Source organism: Ambystoma mexicanum, chromosome 2p (assembly GCF_040938575.1).
Source record: "Ambystoma mexicanum isolate Mex_15411 chromosome 2p, UKY_AmexF1_1, whole genome shotgun sequence".
Classification (NCBI taxonomy): Eukaryota; Metazoa; Chordata; class Amphibia; order Caudata; family Ambystomatidae; genus Ambystoma; species Ambystoma mexicanum.
Genome location: NC_090923.1, coordinates 1,121,140,133 through 1,121,162,229, shown reverse-complemented (window position 1 = coordinate 1,121,162,229; position 22,097 = coordinate 1,121,140,133). Strand labels below are relative to the sequence as shown.

The following is a 22,097-nucleotide window of genomic DNA, read 5'->3' as shown; positions in this document are numbered from 1 at the left end:
GGCCTACAGGGGACGCGGCAAGTCAGGTGGTGCCCGTCGTTGTCGGCAGGGAGGTCAAGGAGGAAAGGCGGCCTCCAAACAAGATTGAACTGACCGTAGGGTCGGGCCCCCGCTGAAGCACCCCGGTGGGAGGCCGGCTGACGAGGTTCGTCAGCGTGTGGGAGTCCATCTCCACTGACCGTTGGGTGCTGGATGCCCTGGCCCAAGGGCACGCCCTCGAGTTCCAGAAGAAGTGCCCTCGCGTTCCACCCATGGCCAGGAAGGAAAATCGCGTCCCTCAACTACTGTTGGAAGTAAAGGTGATGCTCAAGGAAGATGCCATCAAGCTCGTCCCAAAGAGGCTTCGGGGCTCTGGAGTTTACTCAAGGTACTTCCTCGTAAAGAAGACAGGAGGATGGCGTCCCATCCTGGACCTGCAACGACTGAACAAGTACATCAAAGCACAGAAGTTCCGGATGGTTACCCTCCAGCACGTGCTGGGACAGCTGGAGGAGGGCGACTTCCTGTTGTCGTTGGACTTGGAGGATGCGTACTTCCACATCCCCATTCTAAAAAGACATTGAAAGTTCCTCAGGTTCGTGGTCCAAGGGCGGCACTACCAGTTCAAGGCTCTCCCGTTCGGATTGAAGTCTGTACCCAGGGTGTTCACCAAGTGCCTCGCACCAGAGGCAGCGCGGCTGCGCCTGCAGGGGATCCACGTCTACCCCTACCTGGACAACTGGCTCATCTGAGCAAGGACAAGGGAGCTCGCCGTGGAGCACACTGCAAAGACCGTCCAGCTGCTCACAGACCTGGGGTTCTCCATCAACTTTCCAAAATCCCACCTGGTCCCGTCGCAAGTCGCCCTGCTTCTGGGAGCCAAGTTCGACACAGTGGCGCGGCTGGCCTCGCCGTCGGAGGAAAGGACCAGGACCATCCTGGGCAAGGTGCAGCGTCTGCTGGCCACGGACGTGGCCAGGGTAAGATCTATCAAGTCCCTCCTCGGGATGATGTCCTCCTGCATTTATCTGGTGCGCCTTTGCAGACTTCGGATGCGCCCCTTACAAGAGTTTTTCAACGGCCGCTGGATACAGTCGATGGGCAACTTCGAGGACAGGATCCCACTCAACGAGATGTTCCGTCAGGCGATCCAGTGGTGGGATACCCGCTCTCATCTGTCGGCAGGCACGGACTTTCAGACCCCAGCTCACCAGGTGACGGTGACGACGGATGCCTCCCTGGAGGGTTGGGGAGCGCACTCCAGAGATCTTCACGCGGGAGGCCTTTGGCTCCCGGAGGAGAAGCCACTCCACATCAACATCTTGGAGCGCCGCGCAGTGTTCTGGGCCCTCAGGTCTTTTCTTCCGTCCCTCAAGGGTAAGGTGGTGAGGATCTTCACCGACAACACCACCACAATGTTCTACATCCGGAAGCAGGGCGGAACCAGATCCCCTGCCCCATCCAAGGAAGCCCAGGATCTGTGGCATTGGGCCGTCGCCCAAGGGATGTTTCTGGTGCCTTTTCATCTGGCAGGAGTAAAAAAACACCATCGCCGACTCACTCAGCAGAGAGCTGCGCTCGTGCCACGAGTGGGAACTATGCCAGGATCAAGTGGATCTACTCTTCCGACGATGGGGCGAACCCCAGATCGATCTCTTCGCGACGGCGACGAACTCCAAGTGCCGGAGGTTCGCCAGCAGGTTCCCCCAGCCGAGGAGCATGGGCGATGCTTTCTCGTTCCCCTGGGACGGCCTATTTCTTTATGCGTTCCCTCCGTTGCTGTTGCTGCTCCGGCTCATCAACCAGCTCAAGAGGTCCCGGTGCAGGATGATCCTTGTTGCACCGGCGTGGCCGAGACAGATCTGGTTCCCGGACCTTCTGGACTTGTCAGCGTCCACACCAGTCAAGCTGTCGACGGACGCGGATCTTCTCACCAGAGAAGGAGGCGCCATTCTTCATCACAACCCAGAGTCGCTGAACTTGCAGGCCTGGCTCCTGCAGCACTAGAGTTTGGAGGGTACAACATCCCAGCCGACTGCAGGGAGGTTCTTGCAAAGGCCAGGGCGTCCTCAACTCTCAAGTGCTACAGACATAAATGGAAGAGGTTCTCTGTCTGGTGCCGTGCACAGAAGATTAACCCTCTGCGGATTACGGCCCCTCAAGTATTGCTGTACCTACTGTCATTGGCCAAGCCTGGACTAGCTCACGCTTCCATCAAGATGCATCTGGCCGCCATCTCTCGATACACCAGAACTACAGGACAGGCGTCCTTGTGGTCTCATCGGCTGGTGAAGGAATTTATGAAAGGATTGTTCCGATCATTCCCGCCAGTGAAGGCCCTTGCCCCGGCGTGGGAGCTCAACATGGTGCTGACCAGGCTCATGGGGGCCCCATTTGAGCCTATGCATTCGGCGCCGTTGAAGTTTCTGTTGTGGAAGACAGCATTTCTCGTGGCCATCACCTCCGCACGACGAGTGGGAGAGATTCAGGCCCTATCTTGCAAGCCACCATACTTGACTTTTCACGACACGAGAGTGGTGCTGAGGACGCACCCCTCCTTCATGCCCAAGGTACTGTCGGGTTTGTTTATTTATTTGTATTGCACGCCAGACCCAAGGGTAACCGGGCGCAGTGAACAGAATATACGAGGCTTACAATGTTGCATAGAAATTAGTGTTACAGCAATTTACAATGTTGCATAATTAAAATTTACAATAGTGATAAATCTTTGATGGTACATATATACATTCAGATAGGTAACCTAACACAAATTAAGGTATTTCAAACCTTACATGTTGTCATTGAAGTGTTTGATGAGATTCGTTCTAAAGTGAGGGAAAGGTTGGTCTGATCTAAGGTTGTGTGGCAGGGCATTCCACCATTTAGCGGCTAGCACAGGGAAGCTTGTGCCGCCAATTTTGGCAAGTTTAAATCTTGGAATTTCCAGACAGTTGGAGTTGGGAGTTCTTGTAGGTCTGCTAGAGATTTTTCTTTTCATCTTGTCCATCAGGTAAATGGGGGCAGCGTTATTGAGGGCTTTGTGCGTCAAGGAGAGCATTTTTAGGTGAATTCTATTGTCGGTGGAGAGCCATTTGTATTGTTGTCTAGTGGAGGAGATATGTTCCTTTTTGTTTATGCCTAAGGCGGCTCTAAGGGCTTCCTTCGAACCCTTGGTGTTGCCAGTTTTCTTTCCGTCGCCTTTGTCGCCGGCTGAGAGGACTCTGCACTCGCTGGACGTAGCTAGAGCGCTGAAGTTCTACGTGGACCGCACAAAGAGTTTTCGGAAGACATCACAGCTGTTTGTAAACTTTGGACCTGTGAATCAAGGGAAGGCTCTCTTGAAGGCTTCCATTTCCAGATGGCTCTCCGGCTGCATCATGCACTGTCACCGGTTGGCAAACCGACCGCTGCCCGGCCGTCCGAGAGCCCATTCGACCAGAGCGATCGCTGCTACCACGGCGTTCCCATCTGGTGTCCCCCCGCTCGACATCTGCAGGGATGCTACGTGGAGGTCGACGCACACCTTCACGAGATTCTACTGCGTCGTTCGGGACTCCAGAGAGGAGTCCAGGGTCGGCCAAGCAGTGCTGCGCAACCTGTTCGCTTAAGGTGAGCCTGGTGAGGAGGTAAGAGATGTTTAATGTTGAGTTTTTTGTATTGCTTAATGTTGAGTCTGTTGCCACCTCCCGTGGTTGTGCATGTGTATACTGCTATGTATTCTTGTATTCATGAGCATGTGAATCCATGCCAGACCCCATGCTGGAGAAGGAACAAGTTACTTACCTGTAGCTGCTGTTCTCCAGCATGGGTCTGACATGGCTTCACATGCGAACCCTCCCGCCTACCCCTCTGCAGCTCTTCACTTGGTCATACTGCCACTTTACGTGCTACCAAATCTGAGGATGGCTGCCAGAGGCGGGGCTTAGGGAGAGGGCAGTCATTGGCTGGGGGCAGTATGACCCAGAGACCAGTGATTGGTTACTACTAAGAAAGGCAGATCAGAAATGAAACTGATATTGATTTTTTCTATACCGAGGATTCCCGGCCTGATGACGGGGAATATTCATGAGCATGTGAATCCATGCCAGACCAATGCTGGAGAACAACAGTTACAGGTAAGTAACGTGTTCCTTGCCTGCCCTGAGCTGCCTACTGTATACTAGCCTACTTTGCCTGTCTGAGCTGCCTACTTTGCCTGCCCTGAGCTGCCTACTGTATACTAGCCTACTTTGCCTGCCCTGAGCTGCCTACTGTATACTAGGCTACTTTGCCTGCCCTGAGCTGCCTACTGTATACTAGCCTATTTTGCCTAATGTTACTATAGCTAACTGTGCTCTCTGACTCAGGCATTCGCTCCCGTATGCCTACTATAGCGACAATATAACTGTTTAGTCCCCTGCATCATTGCAATCGCCTATTGCCACTGCCAGCCACTAATATACCCTCTGACAGAGCCCACTATTAGCTATTACGGGCCCATAAGACTGTCTAATGCCAATGCCAGCTACTATGAGCATGCCCATTTGAAATAACCAATTACTAGACGTGTGCGCCCGCCAGAAACAGCTTATTGCCGGACACTGAGCTGCTCTCATAACTTAGTACACTTGGCACAAGCTTACGCGCCTGGCCTAACCTGAGCTAAACTACTTTTCTCCCCACCACCACCCACTACGATGTGCCTTAATAAGACCCAGATAGCATCTCTACTGTGCCTCACCATATTCAGCACTGATATCATTATGTCCTCCTATAAATACGCACCGTGCCTCGATATGTACAGAAATTATAGACTTAGAGCCAGACTACCCTGCCTCTATGAGCCTATATGTCATAGCAACAAGGCCTCTAACCCCCAAGATAAACCTACCTCACAGTACACTAAACCATATCCCAAGCTAACTATACTTTGCAACAATGCTACTCAGCCTAAACTAATTCCTATAAAAATCCAAAATACACCCAAGGTAACCATTCTATCTAGTGCCTTGATCAATGCCAGGTCCATGGTGGCCCACGCCACTGAAATAGCAGACACCCTATTATCCAATAACCTTGACCTCCTGGCAGTCACCAAATCATGGTTACACGAAGCTGCAGGCCCTGCACTCTCACTAGCTATCCCTGAAAATTACCAATTAATTAGAATGGACAGACCTAACAGCAAAGGAGGGGGCTTAGCTATTATAGCTAAAACCAACCTCGCCATCAGACTACAAACTTCACCTCCTCTTAAATCATGCAAACTCCTCATAGCCAAACTGCCTATCTCCAACTGCCACACACTATAACCATTTACCTAATATACAGGCCACCCGGCCCCATTGGGACCTTCGAAGAGGATTTATCCAGTCTCTTAGCTAATACCAAAGACTCCTCACAAATCATATTACTGGGAGACCTGAACCCAGGCTTTAACGACCCAGACGACAAACCAGCTCAATCTATAGCCACTATGTTAGCTGAACATGGCCTAAACCAAAAAGCTCTCACCCCAACCCACAACAAAGGAAGGACCCTGGACTTGGTCGCCACCCTGAATTGTGATACCGCTATCACCAAAATTACCCCTCAACACTGGTCAGACCTTATCTACTTTACATTAACAATTAATAAACCACCAAAGAGAAAATCATGGCACCCCCCTACCCACTAGAGCCAAAAAATATATAATTCCAGACAATCTCCTGCCATTGATATTACCTACTATCAATGCTCTTCCAAACAACCAGCACCCTGAGCTCCTGGTAGAAAGCTACAATAATGCTATGAAATTAGCACTAGATACCCTTGCTCCTCTAAAACTTGAAAAAAGTAAACAAGCTCACCTAAATGCTTGGTTCACCCCACACCTAAAAGAACTAAGGATGCAAAAAAGGAAACTAGAGTCTATATGGCGCCATACCCCATCTGAAGAAAACAAACAAACTTGGACTTTTAGCCAATAAATACAAAAAAGAAATCCTACTCACAAAAATAATCTCTTTAATGAATCTGCAGTGCAGCTTACAACACTAGAGAATTATTTACCATCTTAAAGGAGTTGGAATCCCCAGTACCAGCTCCTGACAACATTGCCAAAGACAAACAATGGTGCACCAGCATCCAAAACGCCCTAGCAAATAAAATTAAAACACTCCAAACAAAAATTGCCTTAAAGACTCCCTAACTCCTACTTAAACCTCACTCACTACCATCCCTATAACCACCAACTCACCCGACCCTTTCAAATTCAAAAAAATATCCATCTCAGAAACCGAAAAGAACATTGCATCCATCAAACCCTCCAACTGTAAGGGTGACAGCTGCCCAACCCAGTTAATTAAGGATGCCGCAAGAGACTTGGCCCCATTCATAACCAAACTAATAATGACTCCTTCTCCACCAACACCACCCCAAGTGACATCAGAGTCCTGGGTCCTACCCCTCCTCAAGAAGCAAACTCTAGATCCTGCCATTCCCACTAAATACAGACCCATCACCACAGTACCATTTCTCCTGAAGATAATAGACCGAGTAGCATACCTACAAATCCAGCACTATCTTGAAACCAAACAACTCTTAGGTACCCGCCAATCAGGATTCAGACCACAGCAACGGCACAGAAACAGCCTTAATAATTGATCTTAAAGTACAGATTGACTAACTCAATGATAAGGGAAATACCGCCATGCTACTCCTCCTTGATCTGTCGGCAGCCTTTGATTTGGTGGATCACGCAGTCGTGTGCAAACACCTGGCATCGGCTGCCCACTTCTCAAATGAGGCTATAGCCTGGATCCAATCATTTTTGGACAACCGCACAGAGTCTTCTCCACACTGGCATCATCGGACCCCATCAAAATAACTTGCAGTGTACCCCAAGGTTCTTGATTCTCGCCAACTCTATTCAATATCTTTATCTTGCATCTCGCCAACTCTATACAATATCTTTACGAAGCCCCTATTCGACAAATTGGACAGACTGGGTGTCACCTACACTAATTACGCAGATGACACTCAGATCGTCATTCCCCTTTCGGGCAATTTGGATACGGATACTGCCTTGATAAACAAAATATACCTCATCATTCAGGCATGGATGGCCACACATTGACTATGCCTGAATGATGACAAAACCGAAATCTTACTCCTCGGATCCACTGCCAACTTAAAAAACCTCAGTCCTAACTACTCAGCATTCAACATTGATAGCAATATAATCGCTGTGTCCGAAACAGTAAAAACATTAGGCTTTCACCTCAACTCAGCCCTAACACTAAAGAAACAAGTTAACTCCCTTGCATCCTCTACAGCCTACACGTGCAAGCTTATTAGGGCAAGTAGAGCCTTCCTCACACAAGCCAGCTGTATCATCATTGCCCTAATACTTTCCAAACTTGACTACTGCAATGCTCTGTATTTGGGAGCTAACAAATACATAATTGACAAAATTTAAACATTGCAAAACAACGCCCTTAGAACTGCCCTCAACCTACCTTCTAAAGAACACATTTCTAACACTAGAAGGAAATACAAAGGGCTCAAAATCGGCGACAGAATTGCTCACCTTCAAATGTCTTAATAATGCGCCCCCCAACCCCCCTTACCTGGCAGCTAGAATTGTAAGAAAAACCTCCACTCGCCCCACCAGAACCACCAACTCCTACTGCCTTCGGATACCCAAATTTAGACAAAAAAAAACAGGCGGCAGCAGCTTCCCAGTTAAGGCTGCCCGATACTGGAATGCTCTCTGACTTGACATCAGAACAGACAAGTACTACTATATCTTCAGACGGAATATTCTCGCATGGCTACATTCCAATGACCCCCAAGATTAATCAAGTACTATCCTTACCCATCAACCCAACTATACATATGTATATCTTTCAACTGTTTTATCATGTGATGTAATGTATATATTTATATAATGCCTGTAACTAAGTTTTTAAGCAATCTTGTTTTCCTATTCTCTGTAGCGCCCTGTTACCTTTGGGTTTGGCACGCCATACAAAATCAATAAACAAACACTTGCACTAAAGGTTTCTTGGTAAAAATACTTATACATTTATTTACACAATCATTTAGAAAACATTCACTAGTAGAAATCAACTTAATATTAAACACCAATACACTACAGTATTAAACTTAGTTGTAGGGACAGTTTGTGGTCCCCTGAAAAAAGGAGCCAAATGGCACTTCAATTACTTTCAATAGGAGTAGAAAGACATATGTTTGTACAATGGATCAGAAAACAGTTCTGTTGGGCAATGCAAAGGTTCAGTGTACCAGGAGGGTCAGTTCAGGTCAATTCAATAGGACAGGCCAAAGTCCATAGTTTAGTGTTCTTGGATAGGACAGATCAGTTCTGGTAACATACGGAGAAGTCTTTGTAAAAGGTCTTAGAAGTAGTTTAGAGAAAAATAATGATATGCTGGGTCATAAGCTGATTAGGCCTGTAAATTGGGAAAGTTTCACGAACTTTCACTGCAAGAGTTAGGATCTCTCAACCGGATGGCACAGTACCTTAATGTGAAGCAAAAAGATGCAGCTGTAGACGTTGGTTCCTGGCAGTTACTGCAGATCTCGCTGTTCCTGAGCCTCAGTTGTGGGGACAAGAGGGAGGACGTCGGGGGGACTCCTGCACTGCGCTGGATCGTCCTTGGAGCAAACAAAACGGAGTCCTTTCGGTTCAAATAGCCGTTACTTCAAAATACGAGTTGGTTTCCCTCTCCTTAGTTTAACCTTAACTAGCATTGAGAATGGTAGCCAGCTGTCTTCTGAGCTAATTGGTCCCACCAACTCAAAGGAAGAAGCCGTCCTTGAAGGAGCTTCTCTGTCGAATGGAGTTCTGGCAATTCGGATTAGCAGCAGGGCTTCACCGGGCAAACCAACGGTCCAGTGGTTGCAGCAGCTGTCCTCTTCCAGCTCGTCTTCGATTCTTTCGTTCCAGGGGTCGACTCTGCCTTCCAGTCATGGAGACTGACCTTTTTTTAAGTTTTCTCCCATTCATTCCAGCCTAGCTGTCACTCACCCAGCAGGGTGGCTGTCCCTTCTGGACAGTCAGCCAGCCAATCACACCAGAATGCATTTGGGTCTCCTAGGAGACCAAGCACATGGAGTTTCGGGCACCTCCCACACTTCCTACCCACCCCAGACACTCAGACGCCAAGGGCGGACTTCAGTCCTGAAGCCCGCCAAAGGCACACGAACAAAGGGACCTGGTTTGGCGTGCAGAGACAAGCGCTAGGACCTTTCCAAAAAGAAATGGCGAAAAAAGACCAGGACCCGTTTAAACAAAGGTGCTTAAGGGGGACATCTTAAAAAATATGGCTCCTGTGATTTTTAGCTACCGGTGTTCACGGTCGGGAAAAATCATGGTAGTTCGTTGTAAAACCACTGCCACCAGCCTTTTCAATAGGAAAGGGTAGCATTTGACTGCTACATGAGTGTTTAGACACAAGGGGTACTATGTAAACCCTCCAGCACTCCATTGTAAGATGGTGTGTTCTGGGTCTAGGAATTTGGAAAGACTAGTTAAGTCAATTTCACTTTACATTCTCTGGGAAACAGTAGTTGATCCCAGAGAAGGTATTTAAACCTTTGGGAAGTCTAAGACATCCGTGTGTCACTGCACTGAGGGTGCTGTGTAACACACATGAAAAGATGCCGCCTATGGAGTTATCTAAAACTCCATAATTAAAGAACACAAGTGTACAAAACACATCAAAATACATGAGTGGGGAAAAAAAAGGCTCACACTCTTTCCAGGTAAAAAAAAATCACGTCCTCAAAATCCAGCAAATCCATCTAAGGTGAAGGGAATTAGCACATTTTGAGAATTCTCCCTAACAGTCTAAAACCTTTCCCAGCAATATTAGTTAAAAACCAGTGCATCACCTATGAGGGACAGTTGGAATCAAAGTCAATAGATTAGAAGAGTCTGCAGGAAGCCAGGACAGCAAAAGTCAATTGGAGCCAAGTCTATGAAGCTGAGGCACTTTTTAGATTGCAAAAAGTCTTGGACAAAGTTAGTGTTTGTTGTAGAAAATCACTGTTGGGCCACAAGCTGTTAGGCTTGTGAAAGTTAGAGTTGAGATCAACTCTAGAAAAAGCAACTACTGCAATTCTCAACTGTGAAAAGCAAGCTACGGACAGAGGTATAGTCAGAACAGTACCTTGGGTTAGAAGAAGAGGCTCCAGCTGGCTTCTGTCTGGGTTGAAGTGTTGCAGATGCTGTGCTCCTGGGCCTCAGTCGTTGGGACAAGAGGAAGGATATCTGGATTGCCGGAGGTCAGCAGCAGCTATGGACTTTTCAGTTCAGCAGCACTTCACGGTTTCAGCGTGCAGTAAACGGCACCACCGCGGATCCTGGACACCAGTTGGCCATCCTTCACTCGAGTCCTGCACTCTGGTGAGGTGACTCAAGCTTGGGTTGTCCTGCTTTGGGAGGATCCTCGGGAGACTCCTGGAGAATTTGGCCGGCTTACAGAGGTTGCACTCGATTACGGATTTCTCGGCCCCTGGCACTCAGTTCCAGTGGCAGCAAAGTAGTACATCCAGTTGGGGAAGGTCTTCCAGCAAAGTTCGTCTCGGGGTTAGTTGGTCCTACTAACCCAAGGGAAGAAGTCGTCCTTTCCAGATCTTCTCTTGTCGATTCGGAAAAGGAGTTTCACCACAGCAGCAGGGCTTCACCGGTCGACTCTTGTCTTCAGTCCAAGAAGCCTCGCCTTTTATGCAGGTTTCACCCATTCATGCACAGCCTAGCTGTCACTCACACAGCAGGGTGGCTGTCCTACAAGGACAGCCAGCCAGCCAATCAGGACTAGGTGCATTCAGGTAACCAATGAGACTAAGGACAGGGATGTTTCGGGCACCGCCCACACTTCCTGCCCTGCCAGACGCACTGGAACCAGAGGCGGGTTTCAGTACTGAAGCCCACCAAAGGCAAAACGAACAAAGGGCTTAAACCTGGTTTGGTGCGCAGAGTAAAACCCAAGAAAGACCTCACAAACAAGAAATGGCGAAAAAAGAAGACTGGGGCTTGGGGGCGCGTAATTCTGACAAAATGGTTACCTATAGGTGTTGTACTGCAGCTTGAGTGGTCAGCTTGCGGTAGGAAAGCACAATTGTAGGAAAAAGTAAATCGATGCCTGCAGCCATTTTAAAGTAGTGAGGGTAACATGAAAATGTTACATGAGAATGTAGGATAAGGGGCTAATAGGTAACCCACAGCACTCCACATACAATGGTGTGTGCAGGACCTACAAAGAGAAAATGTAAGTGAAGTCAATTTCACTTTACTGTTCTTGGGAACTGTAGTTCACCCAACAAAAGGTATTTAAACCTTATGGGAAATCTAACGGATTTCTCCGTGACCCTTCACTGAAGGTGCTGTGTGTCACCATACAAAAAGCAGATGCCTATGGAGTTTGTCAGACTCCAAAAACTGTGACAACACAAAATCCAAATCGGGTAAAAACACACGAGTGAGAAAAAGGTCTCACTCGCTCCAGAGTGAAAAATTAAAATGTCTGTCCAGCAATAGAGCTGGGGGGTCTCTAAAGTTGAAGGGAATTAGCACAGAAATTGGAATTCTCCTTAACAAGGGTGTGTTGGCTCATCCCGGTTTGGAGTCAGCTAGACTTGCCCCCAATGTTGTCTGCTCTTCAAGTTCTAAAAGGTGACTTTGCCTACATTTGCGTTAGCGGTTTCATCCTTTTAGGATCTGTTTTTAATAACAATGTTATTGTTTAGGTATGTTTTTAGCCCGCCGGCGTGCTTGGGAAGGCTACTGGCTAAGGACTTTATCTACTGTTTAAGATGTATGATGTTTATAATTATAGTTTTATTTTGTATTTGTTCACCTTTTATGGCAGTCATGCCAAAATAAAGGAAGTTAAGATGAGATCAGATCTATAGCGCATGGATTGTAAACTGATCTACAATTGTTTCTTGAAAATGATAGTTTAAAAAATTAAATCTTCATAAATGACAGTATTTACCTACCTTCTCCTGCAGTCATGAGATTCAAGCTGCTGAAGCATACCAGGCTCAGCGTTGTGGCCTTCCTGAACGAGCTGCCAAAGACTCTTCACGACATCAACTCCTTTGTGATTGACATCACTGCTCAAACGGTAAGGGTCTCCTTACCACCTACTAGGTCAATCCCTCCCCCAATTGTTTTCTTTCCGCTCTAAACTTGCCACCCGATTGCATTTTTCTGAAGTCCAACTAAGGGCTTAATAAAACCCTACAACTGAGACAGTACAAGACTCCACTCTTAGTGTAAGGCTGTCACACCGGAGTATATGGTAGTGTAGACAGAGCAGCTAGGCTTATCTTATCTCTGACAGAGAGAGGGATGTAGGAAAGTACATCAAACCTGTAGTATACCAAGGATTCAATAGAAACACTTACAACTAGAAGTATTATAAAAAATAAAGTTTTATTTTAACTACAAGTAGGCCAAGTTAAGTATTGGGGTAAGTACTGGTTATAGTCATAAACACATTATAAAAACACATCACAATGCTTGAAGGTTCAAATACCAAAGCATAAACCTTGTTCAGAATACTAACAGTAATTCTAGGGTAGTCGAACCTTATCAAAACACATTTAGTATAGGACACGCCTATTCATGGGGAGTAAAACCATACGTTACGTTCTAATGACTTGCAGTAATACAAGGGTAGTAGACCCTGGCAGTTGTACAGTGACTCTCAGTTGAGAAGTCACTGTTAGTAAGAATTTGTAGAGTCCAACTGGTGTGGGACTTTACAAGACTGTCTCTTGCTATTAGGTAACCCACCTTTTTAATTTAGGCCTGTAATACACAAGTTGGTAATGTGATTGAGCAGCCTCGCTTATCTTAAGAGGGGTAATGTTGGCTGTAGAGCTGTACAATGATATCAGTAAATGCATGTATCCAAGTAAACACTTACACACTCAGTTATAGTATGAATATTTATTTTTCTGAGGCTTGTGGAATCTGCTTAGATTCACATGCTATGCATAGGCCGACATCTAGTGGAAGCTGCATATTTGTTTTTTTCGAAACTCAAAGGGACGTTGACAGGTCGTTCCAGTAATACTATCCCTAGTGTGACGTCTATCTACTGTACCCATAGTGCTATACGCATCGAAGTCCCTCAGATTGTTTTTTTCCGCCATCATTGTTGGACGCTGAAAGCAGAGTTCCTTCTGACTATCGCCATTTTAATAATAATAATTAGATCTGGTTACTCTTACTGTCTTTTCTTAGCCATTCCCCTACAAGACCTGACTACCTTTGTCGACTGCAGTACTAGCCTCGACAAACTTTTCAGACGGCCTCAGAAGACAGCTCCGGTCCTCGGCCCTCACAGTAGGGAGAGTGGGGGTGGTTAGTTTCTTAGTTACCCTAACAGAATGCATATTTCCCCTTCTTACCCACTTTATTTGCCAAGCTGCCTTCCCCACACAAAATTGAGAATACACCATTAAAATTAGACTAAGCGGTAAGACCACCAGGGGGCGCAGAGGCAATGGTAGCCTAGTGCCGAGCTCCCGCCAGGACAGGGCCTTACAGAGGGATTGAGCCCCACCCGGACCCCCCCGGCGGATCAGCTATCTGGCCATCGACTGGTGGCCCCCCCGTGAGACGCCGGCACGAAGGAGCGGATCTCGCCGCCCCCCGAGAACCAGAGTTCGAGCCGCGTTGGAGTCGCGGCCGAGGGAACGGGGAGAGGCCTGCGGACGTACGGAGCCCAGCAGTGCAGCCCGATCGCCAGCCGGAGCTCAGTGTCTTGCCGACCCAGAAGGAGTAGCCGAACGGAAGCGGCACCAACATCGGGCGAAGAAGGTAGGGGGGCCACGGTAGCAAAGACCACCCCCGGCCGAGGGATCGCCTCAGAGGATCGGCACGGGCCCGCCCCTGCCGAGCCCCGGCGGCGGGAAGCGGGAAATAAAAAAAAAAAAAAAAAAAAAAACCAAAGAGCCGGACGGGCCCCTCCCGCCGGCCCACCACTGTCAAGAACCGGACTCCCAGCCTTGGCCCCCGCACCAGGCTGGGACGACCCAGTCGGCGGCCTCGGGCCCAGCATCCGGGGCCTGGAAGCGTTGCCCCCCGAGCCCTCAGGAGACAAACGCAGGAAAAGGAGAGCCCACCCGGGATCAGGGGTGGCCAAGGCGACCCCCGCAGCACGCCCCCCCCCCCCGCTATCGTAGTCCTGTTGGGGCCCGGGCAGCACAGCGCAAGACACGCTGGGGGGTGGGGATACCACCCACCAACCCAATAAAGGAACCCAGAGAGCCCGGAGGTACTGAGACCAGGCCTAATCGGGTGGTGGCCCCCGGTGACGACCCCGGGGCGTGTGCCCGCCTGACTCCCCCCCTGGGTGCAGAACTTGGACGGCAATCAGAGGCTGGTACACGACGTTGGCAGCCTCCCCCTCCCCACGGGACCACTCCAAGACGTGCGGGATCTGGGTCAGCGGCAGACCCCGAGGGGGGCACAGAGGGGGATCGCATGAACGGGCTAGAGTCGCTGCAAGCGTTCAGGTATAAGGACCGCAACAGCAGCCACACGGGCTCCGGAGACCCGACCCACCCGGGAAACATGGCGGAACCCGCGACGGCGATGGAGAGGGGCTTTGCCTCCATCCTTCAGGAAATTAGGGAAATGCGATCAGATATCGCCCAGAAATTCGAAAAAATGGAACAAAGGGTGGACAAAGTGGAGGAGAGGCTGCAACGGGTAGAAACCAATCAGTCCTCGTCAACGGCACAGGAGGTCCAATTTGACATGAGGCTCTCGGCCTTGGAGAAAAGGGACGAGGAAAAGGCCAGACAGTTTGACGACTTTGAAAACAGGGAAAGGAGGAATAACTTAAGATTTTTCGGGATCCCGGAAACGGAGGGGGAGACAGAGAGAGATCTAACCCGAGTCGTGAAAGACATTATCACCCTCCTGTTCGCGGAGGAGATGACCACGGAACCCACGTACGACAGGGTGCATAGAGCAGGGGGCAGGGCCGGGAACCCCCGGTCTGTCCTAGCCCGATTCCACTTCTACATGGAAAAAACCAAGGTTCTGGAAGAAGCGAGGAAGGCAGGGGTGATCACCTACAACAATGCCCAGATTACTATTTTTCAGGATCTCTCTGCCTACACCTTGGCGAAGCGCAGAATGTGCCGTCCCCTGACGCAGCTACTTAAGGAGAAGGGGGTGCGCTACAGGTGGGGCTATCCTTTCTCCTTATCCTTCGAATACATGGGCCAACGCACCACGCTGGTCACAGAAGAGGATATTAGAGGAGCCATACACGATTACGTGGTGGACCCAGCCCCCCGGAGAAGTCCAATCGGCCCGGAGGCTCTGGCCGGGGGTGGGCCGGGGCAGTCGGGACCCAGGAGAAGGAAAACAGCCTCAAGAAAATACAAAAAATTGAATACTCCACCTCCCGCCCGGGAAGGAGAACAAATGGACTCGGAAGGCTGACGGCGGGGGAACCCCGACAATCTGCGGGACAGGCGTGGAGGCACGTGAGGTCCCAGTGACGACTCTGTCCCCTGGAACAGCAAGTACACAGTGGGCAACCGAGGGGGAAGAGGCTGGGGGGGGGGAAAGGGGGCTCAAGGAGATGAGCATTGTTCAGCGGGCCCGGCCTGGGGAGGCCAGGCTGGTGGTCCGGCCACAAGCCAGTGATGGCGGAACTCATTGGCTGGACGTCGGGTAGGGGGGTGGGGGGTTCTTTCAAGTTGGCGGGGGATGTTTTCTCAGGGAGGGGGGAGGAGGGGATGTTTGGGGTCAGTTTTAGGGCCCTGGGGGAAGGGGGAAGGGAAAATCCAAGCAATCCAGTAGCGAGACAAATGAAGCGACACAGGGTTTTAGACACGACGCGGGTGGCCAACCGAGAGAGATACATAGAGAATGGCTAATGGTTTGCCGGCCCTGGGGGTGGGCACTTTGAATGTGCGAGGTCTGAATTCCCCCACAAAGAGGTCCCTGGTTTGCAGGGAGTTCAGAAGAGCCAAGCTAGACCTGCTTTTCCTGCAGGAGACACATTGGGCCCGGGGGAAGGAACCCAAGATGAGGGGAGGAGGAATCGGCGAGGTTTTTTGTGCATCACATGGGTCAAAGAGGAGGGGAGTGGCAATTCTGCTAGCAAGGAGCATAGGCTTTGAGCAGGAGGCGACCCTGAAGGACCCCGAGGGTCGTTACCTAATGGTGAGGGGCACTTTACAGGGGGCCCCCTTAACCCTCGTAGCTATATACGGCCCTAATGAAGGCCAAGCCCAGTTCTGGGAGGAGGTGAGGGACAGGCTCAAACTCTTTGTCCAAGGAAAAATAGTGGTAGGGGGAGATTTCAACATGGTCCTAGACCCGGCCTTAGATAGGAAGCGACTTGGCCCTCCGAACGTCAGACCGGCGGACGAGGGCATGGCACGATGCTTCCGGAGGGTCAACACTGAGCTGGGCCTGGTCGACACGATTCCACTCCCCAGGTCCGACGTCTCCTCGTTCACATACTACTCGGCCATTCATACCTCATTTTCCAGAATCGATTATATCCTGGTGGACGAAACGCTTCGCCCACACCTCTCGGGCTACAGTGTAGACCCCGTCCCCTGGACGGATCATGACATGGTCCGCGTCACTATAGCTGAGGGTTGGCACGCGGATCGCAGAGGCCGCTGGAAATGCAATGATTCCCTTCTCAAAGACGAGGCCATTGCGCAGGAAGTGCTAGATGCCATCACGGAGTTCTTTGACTTGAACGACAATGGGGAAGTCGGCACACACACACTGTGGGATGCATTCAAGGCAACCCTACGAGGTGTGCTCATCAAAATAGGAGCCCAGAAGAAAAGAGAAAGGGAGACCCTGGAAAAGACCCTAAGGGATAAAATAGCCCAGCTCCGGCCTGGCGGGCTTCCGGAGCGGCCACTCGAGCGTGACCAGGTCACGGCCCTGGAGGATTACAGACTCCAACTCAAAAACCTCCTCCTGCACAAAACGGAGAGGAGCCTCCAGATGGTGAAGCAGAAATATTATGACAAAGGGGATAAGGCAGATAGTATCCTAGCCTGGAAACTAAGGGAAGTCCAAAGAAGCAGAATGGTCAAGGCAGTGAAGGACGCCCAGGGGACGATAGGCTACGATGCTCCTCACATAGGAGAGGCCTTTCGCCACTACTATGAGGAACTATATACCTCAGAATATGGCGAGGGCGATGCCCAGATAGAAGGCTTCCTGGAGTCCATACAAGTCCCGGCCCTAACACAAGAGATGTCGGAGGGGTTAGAGGGTCCGGTAACCGAGGAGGAGATAGACAAAGTGATAAGTGGGATGAAGGTGGGAACCTCCCCGGGGGAGGACGGTTATACAGTGTACTTCTACAAGAGGTTCCGCTCCAGCTTGGCCCCACACCTGGCGAGGGTCTTCAATTCTGTCCTCGAGGGAGGCACTCTCCCTAACTCCATGATGGGCGCCATTATAGCAGTACTGCCCAAGGAGGGGAAAGACCCGGCAGAATGCTCCTCATACCGCCCGATATCGTTACTGAACACGGATGTCAAGATCCTGGCCAAGGTGGTGGGGAGGCGGATGGAGGGGATAATGCCGAGGTTGGTTCATGGGGACCAGGTGGGCTTCATAAGAGGGAGACAGGGGTCGGACAATATCCGAAAAACGATAGATCTGCTCCACTTCGTACAGGAATCTGACCTGGACTCATGTGTCCTCTCTCTAGACTCCGAAAAAGCTTTTGACAGGGTGGAGTGGAGGTACATGGAACTTCTTCTCCAGAAAATGGGCTTCGGGTCCCATATAAGGAGCTGGGTATCGGCACTCTATAGAGCCCCCACAGCGAGGGTCCAGGTGAATGGGAGGTTGACCGAGTCCTTCGCACTTTCGCGAGGGACCAGGCAGGGTTGTCCCCTCTCCCCCTTGATATATGTCCTAACGATAGAACCATTAGCTATAGCGATCAGAGCGCATGCGGGCATCAGGGGGATTAGCAGAGGCGACGTAGAGTTCAAACTCTCCCACTTTGCAGACGACATCCTTGCTTATGTGGTGGAACCGGCCGCCTCGCTCCCCCCCTTTCTGTCCCTGGTGTCCACATTTGGTCGCTTCTCCGGACTGAGAATCAACACAACCAAATCGGTCCTGCTCCCAATGAAAGTGCGAGACCCCGAGCTGGACCCCCTGGACAGGTTCGAGGGAATCACGGTGGGAAAGACATCCATTCGATACCTGGGAGTCCTGCTAACTAGGGACCTATCCAAACTAGCCTCCACTAACTATGACCCTATAATTGCAGGGATCAGGTCAGACTTGAGGAGATGGGACAAGATGATCCTGTCCTGGTACGGCCGGATGACAGCGGTCAAGATGAATATCTTACCCAGGCTTCTGTACCTGTTCACAGCGCTCCCCACCACCATCCCAGAGCAGACCTTCAGGGTCCTACAAAACGCAGTCCAAGAATTTATATGGCAGGGGAAAACCCCAAGGACTGGGAGAGCGACCCTGACACTGCCGAGGGAGGAGGGGGGATTTGGGCTCCCTGATTTCCGCCAGTACTTCCGGGCTGCACAATTGAGGGTTCTCTTGGAACACATGAGAGAGGGGATGGGGACATACTGGACTTACTTAGAGGACATGGACGCCCACCCCCTGAAGGTTAGAGACCTCCTGTGGGCACCACGCAAATCTATCCCGGGGAAGTTAAGAAGACACCCGACCCTGGGAGTCCTATGGGAAATTTGGAGGGAGGGCCCACAGACAGCCTACCTCACTTCATGGCCGTCCCCGATGTCCTCCCTTTGGGGGCTCCCCCTTGATGTGGGCGGGAGGGGATTTCAGAATTCCCAGACCTGGTCCGACATGGGGATGGAATGGGCTGGGCAGATGTTCAGGGAGGGGGAGTTTCTCCCATACGAGGACCTGAGGGAGGCCCTAGGCGGGGGATCCCTCACCATTTTTGAATACCTCCGCCTCAAGGGCATATTGTGCGACCAATCTTGGGGCCAAAACTTGAAGAGGCAGCTGACCCCCTTTGAAAAGTTCATAGATACAGCGACTACGAGAAAGGGTGCGGTGTCGAACATGTATAAAATCTTGAACACTTTTAACCTCCCCGGGAGAAGGGGCTTCCGCTCATTCTGGGACGATTTGGTGGGAGAGGTCATCTCGGAAGACACCTGGTCGAGAATTTTCAAAATCGCTTTCCATGGGAACTTGTTCACCGCAGACATGGAACATAATTTCAAGGTTTTGCAGGGGTGGCACAGGGACCCAGTAAAATTATCTAAAATGTTCCCGGGTGTTACTCCAATGTGCCCGAGGGGTTGTGGCCAGAGGGGATCCAGGAAGCACATGTGGTGGCTCTGCCCGAAAGTTCAGGTCTTCTGGGGAAGAGTTCGGTCCTGGATCGCGGAGGCATCGGACGAGCCTCTCTCCCAGGACCCTCTGTCAATGTTGTTGGGAGTACCCCCGGAAGACTTGGAAATATATAGATATCCAAGGATGATGGAAACAATGCTGCGAGCGGGGAGGGTGGCCCTGGCTCAGAAGTGGAAGAGCCCGGAACTCCCCTCCAAGGAGGATTGGCTGAGGAAAGTAAAGAACATGTTCTTGATGGACAAACTCACAGCTCTGGTGAACAACGACTCAGGGTCTTTCATGGCACATTGGTATGGGGTGCAACAATCGTGGGGATGGGATGTCCACTGACTTGAGACACTGACCCACACCGAGGGAGGGGAGGAGGGCCTGGAGCCCAGCTGGGCCTGCCTTGCATGCCCACGACCGGGGAAACGGCACCATCGACCACGGCCGGAAAGAATGGTCACCCACCACAGCGTCTCCTGAACACAGGGAAGGATAAAGCCGCTCATTGTCTCTTTCGTTTGAAGTTATTGCAGGATTGCAGGGGGGAGGGGCTCTGTTGGGAAGGGGGCGGTGGGAAGGGGGGGGGTTAAGGGCTGAATGGAACAGTTAATCACCTGGTGTGCCTAATGGGTTATTCAGCCCGGTTTGTTAAATTTACAAAATGCCAATAAAACCAAAGTTTAAAAAAAAAAAAAAAATTAGACTAAGCGCTGGGCCCAACACACAATGTAGGCCGAGGCCGTCGTGGATTTGCAGGGTGCCTCCAGTAACAGCAACATTGGTGTCTTTAGTCACGATGACGAACGGGATCCGTCGGATGCCCTTGTGCAAGCCCCCGACACCATCAGGCAGGCAGGCGGCCCTGCTATGGGGAAGACACCCGGCAGCATTAGCACGGATACACATACCCACACTAAACGCACAACCCACGGCCACATGTCGACTTCAGCACGAACCGGAAGGCCACACATGGCGTCAAGGGGGAGGTATGACAGTTCCCTGTCCTCTGGGCAATTACCCGAGTTCGCCTCACGACAGGCCCCCGAAATAGACAGGAAAGTCAATTTGATGCTGTGTCCAAACCGTCAAGTCCACACATGCCGACAGCTGAGCGGCGAAAGACGCGGCGACGGCTCGCACGCATGCCGATAAATGACAGTCGGAAGACGCATTGCGAAGTCCTCTCAAAGCTCGAAAATGTCTGAGCTTATCAGAAAGCACGTTCCGGATACATTACTAAAGGGTCGGATGTCGAAAAATCACAAGTCCTCAAAGCAAAATGTAGGCTCTAGTTCAAGGGCTATGACCCAGGGAGAGGGGATAATTTCAGGGGTTATGAGGCGCAAGAAACATCCGGCACCTGAGCCAACGCCCACCCCTCCTACCCCATCGGTTGGCCCATCTTCTGTTATTCCAAGTTCATCCCAGTGGTCTGCAGAAGATATAGATGGGGTCATGAAATGCAGGTCATCGTTAGATGACTTCTTTGACAGCCATCCAGAGGTTTTAGAAAATCTTCAGGGCACTCCTTCAGTTAGTGTGGCCGCACTTAACCCCCCGCAAAAAGAGCCTGTACAGACACTGTACACATAGCCACCCCTCAGCAGGACCCAGGGCAGCTTTCCTACTATGACCCCACGCAAAGCTTCCAGGATACTGGAACATACACGGACACTGACGACCAAGGGGACATGGTGGATGTAGATCAGTTTTATAACAATGAAGACATCTGTCATACAATCGCCAGATCATTCAGACCCACCCGTGGCTGACTTTCCTGTTGACAACCAAATCCAATATAATGATATGCTCCTGAAGGCAGCTGAACATTTCAAAAAGGATATGCAGGAGACCCCAATAGGCAAAGATTTTGTTGAAGACCTCTTGGGAGACAAGTCAGCTACAGTTTATTCTTATCCTCCACTCTGTAAAGAGGCAAATTCAACCCTCTTTGGTAACTCTTAACTTAACAAGGGCTGTAAACTTGCACATTGATAGTCTTCTGACCAGCTCCCTCAGACCCCATTTAAATCGGGGGTCAACTAAAACCAGATTCATTGGTTGTTACAAACACGAGAAAGAGAGCGGGAACACCTCTAGCCTCATCTGAGGCACCCCCAGTAACGAGATTTAAACTTTTGGCAGGAAAGTTGCCACCTCGGCACCCTACCAGGCAAGGATTGCCAATAACACCACTTTACTGGCAAGCTAGAACTGCCGTAAGTGGGACGAGGTAGCCGAACAAATAGCCTCAGCCCCTTAAATCACAACTCTGTCTCGCCGTAGCAGAAGGGAAAGCTGTTGCTAACTGCATTCTCAAGAATAATCTAGATGCAGCTGATAATGCAGGGAGGATAATATTAAACGCCGCACATGACTACGCCATTCTGGCTTCCACAGGCTACTCTTCTTAACATGCCGATAGAACCAAATGTCTTGAGGGAGTCTTCCACCGCCTTATCGAACAAGAGTGCCAAAGAAGAGTGCGACACCTTAAAGTCACTGGGCCAATTTACCAATAAACCCACACGTCAGAGGGGGCTATAATTTTAGTTGTTTTTAGGGGACAAAAATCAGAAAGGGGGTCTGGGTACAACCAAGGTCAGAGCTCGTCCTGGGGATCACCACAGGGCCAGTCTCCCGCAAGGTTTCCAGAGAGGCCAGAGAAGATCTCACAGGGGCAGATCCTCCTCTTCCAGAGGCGGCTCAACACCCCCAAAACAATGTCCACCCGCTAGAGGTTCCCTCCCATGCCATT

General features: G+C 50.3%; 1 protein-coding gene across 1 annotated transcript in view; it reads left to right on the top strand.

The window, feature by feature from the left end:
• NXF1 (nuclear RNA export factor 1) overlaps positions 1-22,097 on the top strand; it is a 537,434-nt gene that overhangs the window by 451,813 nt on the left and 63,524 nt on the right. Inside the window, exon 16 of the mRNA XM_069645157.1 lies at positions 11,980-12,095. Coding sequence (XP_069501258.1) covers positions 11,980-12,095 — 116 coding nt within the window. The remainder of the gene's footprint in view (positions 1-11,979; positions 12,096-22,097) is intronic.